General features: G+C 31.2%; 1 protein-coding gene across 2 annotated transcripts; it reads right to left on the reverse strand.

Annotated features, from left to right (window-relative positions):
• Window positions 1-1,956: 1,956 nt before the first annotated feature.
• LOC126687250 (serine/threonine-protein kinase ATG1a) lies at window positions 1,957-7,107 on the reverse strand. Of its 2 annotated transcripts, XM_050381735.2 has the most exons (14): window positions 6,702-7,106; window positions 6,508-6,625; window positions 6,304-6,362; window positions 5,772-5,836; window positions 4,985-5,078; window positions 4,798-4,878; window positions 4,542-4,653; window positions 4,258-4,312; window positions 3,844-4,127; window positions 3,653-3,754; window positions 3,390-3,544; window positions 2,712-2,991; window positions 2,556-2,626; window positions 1,957-2,479 (listed from the first exon to the last, which is right to left on the reverse strand). In XM_050381735.2, exons 1-14 carry the CDS (start codon window positions 6,945-6,947, stop codon window positions 2,291-2,293), a joined length of 1,911 nt encoding a protein of 636 aa, XP_050237692.1. In that variant the 5' UTR covers window positions 6,948-7,106; the 3' UTR covers window positions 1,957-2,290. The 2 variants fall into 2 exon arrangements, with proteins under 2 accessions (XP_050237692.1, XP_050237691.1); XM_050381734.2 differs by having other exon boundaries at window positions 3,390-3,754; window positions 6,702-7,107.
• Window positions 7,108-11,860: the final 4,753 nt, after the last annotated feature.

Here is an 11,860-nt window from a genome sequence, read left to right on the forward strand (position 1 = left end):
TAAAATCGTTATCATAATATTATCATATTTCGTTATCATAACATTATCATATGATACCGAGATGATGATATTTATGGTATCAAGATGATAATGTTATGATAATATCTATGATTATGTTATGATAAAACAATATTTGATTATTATGTCAGTATCAGTATATTATCATGTTGTTATCATAACACTGCAGTAAGATAACTAGATGATAATGAAATATGATAATGTTATGATAATATCTATGATTATGTTATGATAAAACAGTATCTGATTATCATCTTAGTATCAGTATATTATCATGTTATTATCATAACACTGCAGTAAGATAACTAGATGATAATGAAATATGATAAGATTATGATAATTGGATGATAACGTGCGCAAAAATATAATTACAGAAGGATTTATGATAACCAGATGATAACGGAGTAAAATCATAAATATTTTTAAACCCAGAGTAAAAACATAAATCTGAAAAAAACGTGAGGTATTTTCTGCAACTTTTCTGTGTTGAGGTAAAATATGCAAATATTTTCATTTTTGGAGTAAATACCTAAACTTCCCTAAACAATTTGATGATGATGATGCAAATAAAGAAAATCTAATGTTCCTTTAGCAGATGATGTTCCAGTTGCAAAAGAATGTTTCTTCTAAAAATTGTCATTCGGTACAAGATGATAAAGTTGAAGTTGAAAATCAAAATGAAAATATTAATGATCATGTTAAGTATGTTCATATTAAGATTGTTATCATTCTAAGCCAGGGGAATAATGTCCGCACTCTCTGGCGCCTGGCCAGCTCCATATGCTCTTCCACTTGGTGTTTTCTTCTCCCGAAGATGAGCTACCTGCAGATTATTAGCAGATGTGATCGAAAAATTACCTGAACTGGTTAGCCCCTAAAAACGTCGGTCATTGTTGTCAGAGGGAGAGGGAGGATTTAAAGCCGATGTAAAAGAACTTTACTCGGAACTATTCCAGCTGACTTATCCCAATTCCATGTACCATTGATAACATAGTCTTTAACTTTAGCTTGAAGGACAAGGTCAGGAATAGAGGTTAGAGCAAGCTACCTAAGCGGACCAAGATCTCCTAACCAGTTGTCCTCCCGAAAACTTATATTGCCACCATCCCCTACTGCCCAATGAATGCCCGAGAGGACATTATTCCAGTTATGGAAAATATTTCGCCAAAGATGATCTTAGACTTTTTCACCACGAGACAAAAAGTTTGGTTCGGGTCGTAACCCAAGTAGTCTCTCACGAAACCGGGGCTGCTAATAACTGAACTTCAGTGCTGCGATAGGCGCTTTAAACCGACAACAGTTTTCCATGGCAGATTCAATTATCCTTTCAAACACATCATCGGGAATTTCAATTTCTTTTTCCTTTTGCATTAACATCACTCTACGCTTCTTAGAACCAACTTCCATGCTTTGCATATTCTTCTAATTGATGATTGGTTTCATATATTTTTCTCCAACACTTTCTTTCTACATATACACACAATTTTATTATACTCCTATTCCAATGTGGACTCCCTTCCAACTCTAATAATGATCCGCAAGAAAAAACTAAAAAAGTCCTAAACCCTTCAGGATTCAAACATTTTGTTGTTATCTTAAAACATAAAATCCTATTAAGTACATTTTCAGAATATCTTTATTTTATAATTAATTAATTTATTTATTAAATTAAATTTTCACAATCCTCGCATTAGTAAATTCTTGTTCTACAGAGCGTTTATCTTTAACGCTAATTTGTAGGTGTTTTTCTCCAGAGAGGTTTGGCCGCAAAGCTTTTATCCTCGACATGCTCAATATAATGAGGCACCCGAGAAGGATGACGATGAAAAGGAGAAAAATGGACTCACACTTTTCTTTCAGGAATAATGTAAATTTATTGAATGTAACTTGTCATATTTAATGAACTTGAAAAGATATTGGTAACCTGAACCATATGGGTAACAAAGAAAAACAGCTGTAGAAGTTACATTTACAATTTTGATAACCCATTTACAAATAAGAATAAAAATCATCCAAAAATATCATCTTAATTTGGATGCCAAAAGTATAATATACAATTCCATTAATCCAATAATTGTCATTGATACTCCTTTACATTTCAGAAGATGACTGCTGTATATCCATTTTCAACATGCAAAGTTCAAAATTGCATGCCAAAATCGTACCGTAATTCTCAGTCATTATCGGAAACTAAAAATAGATGTACACCTTTATATGTAGACTTTGGAATGGGAGTCAGGAGGCTGTATGTATAGTAACACAGGCTGCTAAATCAGAAGTGAGACTTGCGAGATTGCAAATTCATTATGTAATTCTGTATTCTTTTCTTATTGGCATCGGTTAATAAAAATGGAGGGTTCAGAGGCAGCAATTCTGCTTCTTCCGCAACAAAAGAAAGAAGAAGCGTTGCTTTAGAGTAAGAGATTGCAGCACTACCCTTATTCTCCATATACTCATCTACCTGGAAGAATAGAAAAATGCAAGCATTAATCTATGTGTAATTGATGAAAATAATAACAGTAAATTTAGCTACTTACGGCACCACTAGTCCCAAAATCAATAGCCTTTTGGAATATTATTTCCATGGCGTCAGGCATCTCAGCGGCAGCTGCAACATGACCAATACATATTTTGAGTCGATTACAAACTAGCAAAGTGAATAATCAAAATAGAGCGTTGATATACAGCCTAACCATCCATTTGCGCAATGTGATATGATAACTTTTCTGCACGATCACATGCAGCAACAAATTCTTGCTCCGCCCACTTGCAGGCTGATGAAGGCCTGCCTAGATTCATTTCATCTGATATGTCACTGCGTACATGATTAGACTCGTCAGCCAAACTGCTTTCGGGTAATTCACATTCTGCTGTTGAGGCCAACCAGGAGCTGGAAATCTGAAGAGCTTTCTTCCATATGGCTAAAACAACTAGTTCAACAGAAAATGACTCTACAAACAGTCCTGCACTATGCTGCAAGCCATTGCAAATACAAGAATCATCAGCGACACCATCTAAACAATTGGCAGTAATACTAACATCAACTAAATGAGATACGTGTAACATGCACCTAAATCCACAAAGCTACAAAGGGGTGAACCTATGTTATCTAACATCAACTATAGCTTATTAGTTTTGAAAAGAATATATTAAAGAAGCTGCCAATAAAGAACTTTTAATAATCCCTCCATCTGTATATGCCGCAGTAAAATAATGACTCGCTTGGACTTATATGCTTTATCAAGTTGAGAAAATAAAAAGGTTCTGAATTACAACTTCATATTTAAAGTTTTGTCAAACACCTGCATTTTCAATAAATTAAATCCAATAAGAGTATAATTTTTTTCGCAGCAGTAAAAAGCTGAACTTGCCTTTTCCTGGGCTAGCTCTGCAACAGCCTGTACATACTGATTTAACAAGTGGAGCCTGGCTGCAGGAGGCAAAATGTATGGTTCCTGCACTTCCGTTACTGTGGTTGATGCATGTGATGCAGTTAACAGATCTGAACCATGAATTACAGGATTTTCTGCACAATCAAAAGAACTCACAGCACACATGTTTATTTGTGAAGCAACTGCTACATCTTGGTTGCTCTTCTTTGGCAGGCAAATGAAAACTCTAGTGGTGGAGTTACCTTGCCCAGATGTCTCAGAGTAGTAGGAGAAATTATCAATTGAAGCAAAATGCTGGTTAACACGAACATAATCTTTCTCAATGGACTCCACTGAATCAGCAACTGATATAAAAGACAACATCAGCCTTGCAAATGAAGCAAAAGTTTAAATGACCGGCATATCGAAAAAAGTAATATGACAAAAAGCAAACCTCTAGGCTGCACCGATAAACATTGGCTTCCATCAACAGATTTATGAGCAATATTTGGAAAGAAACCATGAACACTTTTGGTGCCAGATGTGCTGCCATCTCTTCTTCCATGGACTATGTTGTCATGCGCAGATGAACTAGATAAAGTAGCATTTCTGCTAGTTACGTGAATGGGATGCTCCAAATGCAGCTGAGACCTCTTATCAAAACCAGAAGAATGAAACTGATCAACCACTGAATTTATTTCTCGAGGCAAAGAAGCCTGCTCAAAATCCACCTCTAACCTACAAAAATTGTCATAACAAATACAAACAAGTACATTAAAATATGCATCAAAGCTAAAGAACCAAAACAATTCATGTTTCAAAAAACTGACCAAAACCATAGACAAATATTGAGACTGTAGAATGTTACCTTGGCTCCCCTAAGAACTCGTGATTGAAGAACTCATTGAATGTTAGACGCTCAACTGAAAAATAGAAGGTCAAAGTTTAATATGGGAGCTTCTCAATTGTCTTAATATAAATAATCTTGAGGTGATCTCTTTCTCTCCTTCTCTGAGTACATATCTAAAATCAATTGCATTACATCTATCGGTACCCCCCCTCCCAACCAGTTGAAAACATATAAAGTAAGTTTTGGCCTATATGCATGATAAGCATAACACAATTAGGCACTGCAGTGCCAGTAACTGATACCTGGATTTTGGCGTAAAAGTTTTCTGCACAAATCTACACAATCTTGATGTAGCTCCTCTAAAGCACCTTGAGGAAATCGCAGTTCAGTCGAGGTAAGAATATTTTGAAAAAGCTGCATTCATCAGAAAGGCAACAGAACAAATATTATGGAACTAGAGAAATTCAATTCTACTTGCTTTCTTTGTCATAATGGACTCATAATGAAGAAAGAATCTAAACAAGGCCTTTCATATGTAATTTTCAAATTTCATAAGACCTGGTATTGACTATTGCCACCAAATGGTGGTTTCCCCGTCACTAACTGAAACAAAATAGCTCCGACACTCCATAGATCAGCCTGCATATACAGATTACTGAGAAACTCAAATTATATTTATCATTATATCAAAGCAATGACACAATTTCTTGCAGTCAATGTCAATTTGTGTCAGTGTTTACATCACCTTCGCATCATACTTCTGATTCTGGATAATCTCTGGAGCCATGTATAATGGTGAACCACATAGTGTATCAGCCAAGTCTTGGGGCGTCAAGGACCTGTTGTATGTATAAATTAACAAAACGACAAATGCACAAGACCCTCATAAGTAATATCTCAGATCAACATTTTCATTGCTGGCATTCAGATGTGAATAAACTTTGGTTATCTAATAAAGTTGCAAAGAAATGTCCTCAGATGACTAGAATAATCTAGACACTATGTTAGTAATAATTTTTTGTATAACCTAATCAAAGTAAAATTATTAAATATGCTTGATGAAGAGATTAAGAAAAGTCCAATAGCCAAATTCTAAATCTTCTCAGACAGTACTATATGGTTTTTTCACTAACTATATAGTTCTAGCACACAACTGAATAGCATTGAAACATTCACAGTTATGATGGATACCCTTCAACCACATGATTTACAGAGAGCTTCCTGATAAGTGTTAACTTATGAAACATACATATGAGCCTAGATAGATTTTAATTGAAACCTTGCAAGCAAGACAAATAAATGGAAAGGCTACCTTAAGGTTGATTCAGTATGTTAATGATAAATGACCTTTGCTTGTTAGAAATTGAGGAAACAATAGCACTTCCCTAAAAAATCATAAAACATCATGTCTCAATAATTCATGATATTAAATTAACAAAAAACCTGTGTACTTCAGGTCATCACTTGCTAGTTCTACATGAAAACAGTATAAATATGGTTCACAAAATTATACGTGCTACCGGAAACCCTACCTTGCAAAACCAAAATCGCCTATTTTAAGTCTTGGAGTTTCATCATTTGATGACAAAAGCAGGTTCTGCAAGTATCATGAATTTCCAGTTCAGTATCATAATCCAGTCATAGAAAGCCTAGAGATTAGTTACCAATAGCATAAAAGATAGTCATACCTATAATTAATAATATAACAAACAACTTCCTCTGTCCCAAATTGAAAGGCGGTATTTTCACTTTTTTTGTCGCAAGTTATAAATAGTCATTTATTAATATTTACTTGAATGATCAATTGTCGTATACACACTCATTAATTATAGTAGAGTGCACTAAAACGAAAACAAAAGATATATTGATTGACAAAAAGTTACTATATCGAATAATAATAAGTGTGATATTTCTTTTATAAATTAACTCATTTTGAATAGATAAACTAAATTTTTTAATACTTACGTTTGCCCTAAACTACTACCAACTCAAATTGGGACGGAGGGAATATAAAACAAGAAAAATAGCGAAATAACAATAAGCTTAAAAAGAGAGCCACAGCACCTGTGGTTTTAAGTCCCTGTGAATCAGATGATTTTCCTGAAGCACTTGCAATCCAGCAGCTATCAAAATAGTTAAAAATGACTGGATTATAAGATCGCGAAAAACTCGAAATAAAATCAAACAACATTGCCAATAGAACAACAAGACATTAAAATAAATACGAAAATCGAAAGAAAAAAAATCGAATCTACAGACAGAGAGTACCTAACTGCCTCATAAAGTGTTTAGCGACAGCCTGAGAAATTTTTCCGCGACGCTGAATATAAGCAGCCAGATCACCTCCACCACAGTACTCCAACACTAGGTATATCTTATCCTCACTCTACAGCAAAAATTACAATCAAGTCCTTTTTCAAATTTACATAAAATAAAAAATTAATGATAGAATTCGTAAGTACCTCAAGAGATTCGAAAAGGCGGACGATGTTCGGATGATTGATTTTACTGAGAATTGAAATTTCTTTAAGCAAATTTTGACTCACTTTTGAACTCAGTGATTTTTTATTAATTTCTTTTACTGCAACTTCTACACCTGAGCTACGGTGTCGCGATAGCCAAACGTCCGCGAAAGAACCCGACCCGATTTTCCGACCTAGTATGTATTCGCCGACGAAGCGGGTATGATGATGATGATGATGATCCATTGTGAAGTGGAGTAGGCTAAAAGTGTTGGTAGAAGAGTAAGGGTACAATCGTCAACGGTAAGAAAATCATGATGAAGAGGAAATGGGTTGGGTTGTGTTGTGGTTTGAAATTTCAATCAGGTGTTGTTGGAGTTGGATTTTGTATTTATTCTTGTTTGTTTGGAATAGGGATTGGAATTCCCTCGTGTTTAAATAAAGGTTTAATCACTTAAAAGTTCTCCACTTTTAAACGTTTTTTCAATTGCAACTAATGTAGAAAAATTCTCTGAGAATTCCTCCAATTTTAGATTCTTTTTCAATTATCATCTCAAAATATTAAACTGGCCTCTTTTGACTTTAAAAAAAATTAAAATAATCATTCACTTTTAATTTATATTCTAATTAAACACTAATATTATTAATAATATAAAAAATCATTTTTTTTTAAAATTATATCCAACAACTTTTTAAAATCAAAACTATAAAAAATTTCAATATAGGATAGAATTGAAAAAAATCTAAAGATGGGGGATTTTGAGAGGATTTTTCTACGACAAGGTGCAATTGGAATGAAATTTAAAGGTGGGAGGATTTTGAGAGACTTTTTTAATGTCGGGTTACAATTGGAAAAAAAATAAAAAGTGGAGGGCTTTTGAGTGATTAGGTCTTAAATAAACATGATGGGTCATGTTCAATAATCTACATCATTCATTATAAAATGGATGGTATAGATTAATTTAATAAAATTTGGACTTTTTTAATCTACACCATTCATTTTAGAGAAGATTAGGATAATACTCTATTTTCTAAAGTAATTTGATTTCCTACCTCAATAAGGAAAAGATAGAGAAAATACCTTATCATTCTAATACTTTTATTTTTTTACTATAAAGCATATTTATATTATGATTATACCTACTTTTTATTGATTTTTTACTCTAAGTATATATTTTTACTCTAACCATATGACAACTGTCATATTTTTATATTTCTTTTTTTTTCTTTCTCTCTCCTCTCTCCTCTCTCCTCTCTCTTCTTCTTCTTCTTCTTCTTCTTCTGTTCTTCGTCAGTTTTTTCTTCTTTTTTATTTCTTCTTTTCTTCTCCAGTTTTTTCTTTCTTCTCTATCGTTCCTTCATCGCTCCGCCGTCCTTTCTTCATCGCTCCACCGTCGCTCCACTGTTCTTTCATTTTTTTTTAGCGAACTTTTCTTTAATTCATGGCGATTATTGCGATTTTTTAACATTCAGATATAAATAAATTACTCTTGATTTTTTTTTCAATTTTAGATCTAAAAATCTGCATGAAAAAACAATATTATGATGAAAAAAACGATTTTCTGCACAAAAAACGATTTTCTGCAAAAAAACAGCATCTGATTATCATATGATTATCATAACACTGCATAAAAAATGATTTTTTATAAAAAAAAATCTCAGATTATCATATGAGTATCACTGTATTATCATAATGTTATCATAACACTGCATAAAGAAAGATTTTCTACAAAAAAATTGATTATCATGTTGTTATCACTGTATTATCATCTCGTAATCATAATATAATCATATGATACCGGGATGATAATGTATTATTGTACCTAAATGATAATGTTATGACAACGACATAATAATAAAATTATGATAACAGTATGATAATATGATACCTATAAGAAAAAAATTACATAAAAAATATGATAACGAGATGATAATGTGAAGAAAATAGTATTACAATGAAGTATAATAAGATCATGTTATCATACTATTATCGTCACCTTATCATCTTATAATCATAATTTTTTTGTAATTGTTTTTTTCATACATGTATAATATTATCATACTGTTATCATACTGTTATCTTCACATTATCATCTCGTTATCATAATTTTTTTGTAATTATTTTTTTCATACAGATATCATATTATCATACTATTATCTTTACATTATCATCTCATTATCATAATTTTTATGTGATTTGTTTACATATAGGTATCATATTATCATAACTTTATTATTTTATTATCATCTGGTTATCATACTGGTGTCATGAATCTTTTTGTAATTCTATTTTCACGTACGTTATCATCCAGTTATCATAAGCTTATCATAATTCATTATCATCTAATTATCATACTCCAGTGTTATGATAACGACATGATAATCAGAAACTATTTTATCATACATTATCATAGATATTATCATATATGTACCATAAATATTATCATCTCGTTATCATATGATAAAACATTATCATATGACACTATTTCTGTAAAAAAAATTCCATGTAAGTATCATATTATCATACTATATAAGCTTATCATTATATTATCATAAAAACATTATTGTACTATTATCATTATCGTACATTTCTATTATCATAACCTTATCATAATCATATAATGTTATGATAACGATATATTAATACAGTGTTATTCATATGATAATCAGACACCGTTTTTTTTAGTAAAAAATCAATTTTCTCTGCAGTGTTATGATACTTACATGATAATGCAGTAATGATACTCATATGATAATCAGAAGCTGTTTTTTTTGCAAAAATCGTTTTTTTGTGCAGAAAATCGTTTTTAATACAGATTTTTAGATTTAGAATTGGAAAAATTCAAGAGTAATTTATGTAGATCTGAAAGTTAAAAGAAATCGTATTAATCACCACGAGTTGAGAAAAATCGCTAAAATCAAATATGAAAAACGGCGGAGCGACGGCGGGATGATGGCGGAACAACGACGGAGCGATGAATTAACGATGAAGAAGAAGAGAATAAAAATGAAGAAGAAATAAAGATAAAGAAGAAGAAGAAGAAGAAGAAGAAAATGAAGAAAAAAATGGCGGAAAAAAAGAACAGAGAAGAAGAAAGCCAATGGAGAGGAAAGAGAGAAAGAGAAAAGGAGAGAGAGAAAAAGGAAAAAAAATGACAGTTGTCACTTACAAATCCCTAATAATATAGTTAGAGTAAAATAATAATAATGAATAGGTATAATTATAATATAAATAGGTGTTAGAGTAAAAAAGTAAATATATTAAAATAGTGAGGTATTTTTTCTATCTTTTCCTTGTTGAGGTAGAAAATCATATTATTTTTAAAAAGAGAGTATTTTTCCTAATTTTCTCTTCATTTTATAATGAATGGTGTAGATTAAATAAACATGACCCGTCATGTTCAAATGAACATGAGGGAATCCCCATCCTTGGAATAGACGCCGATTTTCTTTTTCAATTATATTCCTATACGTGTCTTTGTGACGTTGGGTGCTCGATTTCTTTCCTTTTTATCGTAATTTAGGCTTTTTCATTCACCAATATTTCGGATTTTGAGCCTGAGCTCTTAAGTTGTTTATTTACCTGCAAGGCTTTAACATGACACCAGCCCATCTTCCATTTCCATATGATTTAATTAAGGCTTTTTATATAAAATACTGATTTTAACAGCCCGTTTACTTTTATATAGTACAAGTTGAATCTTTACATTCACCACCTTCAAATCTTATAAAATTAGCTTCCTTTTTCAGAAATATATCTTTTATACGTTTTCACAATTTCTTTCTCAATTTGGATGTTTCTCGTTCTTCTTCTCTTCCACTTCGTCTCTTTCTTCACGATCTCTGATTGATTATATCTCCATTCTCTACTCCTTTTCCCCACGATTTTCACCTCCACGATTCCTCTCTTGTTTCGGTGCCTAGAAACCTGTAAGTTATCTTTTTTTTAATTTCTAGGTTTTGCTAAGTTATCGATATTTGCATTTGATTTGTACTGTTTGGATTGTGTTATTGTTTATTATTTCGCTGATTTGTTATTTTTATTTATTCGATTTAGCTCAATCTAATTTCTAGGTTTTTGTTGTTGATTTTTGTGTAACATGTTTGATTTTTTGCTTAATTTATTTTGAAATTTGTTTGTTTAGTCTTATTGATTGTTGTTTGTCGATTGAAATTTTGATTTAGGATTTGGTCTTGTTTTTTTAATTTCAGTGATGGTTTTTAAATTTTTTTGTTAATTTGATTGATTTTTAAATTGTTAGGTATTTTAATGTTACTGATCTTTTAATTTTTGTGTAATTTGTTTAATTTTTTACTTAATTTATTTTAAAATTATCTTGTTTAATTATATTGACTGTTATTTTGTTGATTGAAATCATGATTTACAAAAGTTTGAACGTGAAGAAACTTCAGTTAAGAAATCGATGAAGGTATTGTTCATTTGATTTTATTTTGTATAGTTAATTTTGTTTAACTTGTAGTGATTGTTTTCTGGTCTGTTATTATATGTTTTTTGTTCTGTTTTTGAAAGACTTATTAATCTTTGTCTTTTCACTTGTTGACATGTTGTTGACATGATGTTGATTGTAACAGTCACTTAAAACTAGATCAACTTCCAATTCTTTGAAGAAGAAACCTTTCAGTGAACCTGAAAAGATTTTGGATGATACCTTTATTAAGATATTTCATCTTTGCGATTTTGTAGAATGGAATCGGGTTTGTCAAAATTTGGTTAAGTATGAGAGATGCAAGACGGAAAACAATTATACAAGTGATGTTGAAGAAACTGTGCAGCTGCAAAGAGAATTGAGGAAGAAAAATATTTTGAAAAATATTTTTTTAATTTACGAACTATTGTGTTGGTTGTATGTATAATATTATTTTATTTTTATATGTAAGGATGATTTTAATTTTTTATTTGAATTATTATTGTTATTTTTTCATATTGTTTTGAGTACTTACTCTGATAATTTCTTTATCTCGTTCATTTATTTTCAATTTTTTGTACTTTTATTGTTCTTTAATAAAATTACTATTATCATATTAACAAGTTGTCAACATTATATCAACAATTAATTCTAATTTATCAAGATGTTTGTTAAATGAAAACATTGATTGATTTAAGTAAAAAAACAGTCAACATATTTATCAAAAGCATG

Source organism: Mercurialis annua, linkage group LG6 (assembly GCF_937616625.2).
Source record: "Mercurialis annua linkage group LG6, ddMerAnnu1.2, whole genome shotgun sequence".
Taxonomy (NCBI): domain Eukaryota; kingdom Viridiplantae; phylum Streptophyta; class Magnoliopsida; order Malpighiales; family Euphorbiaceae; genus Mercurialis; species Mercurialis annua.

Bases quoted from the DNA above. Each gene is read 5' to 3' on its own strand.
- LOC126687250 (XM_050381734.2), bottom strand. From the start codon at position 6,947: ATGGATCATCATCATCATCATCATACCCGCTTCGTCGGCGAATACATA. The intron at 4,654-4,797 runs GTCTTATGAAAT...TGATGAATGCAG, and splicing joins GTGGCAATAGTCAATACCAG to CTTTTTCAAAATATTCTTAC. The intron at 4,128-4,257 runs GTAACATTCTAC...CAATTTTTGTAG, and splicing joins GAGTTCTTAGGGGAGCCAAG to GTTAGAGGTGGATTTTGAGC.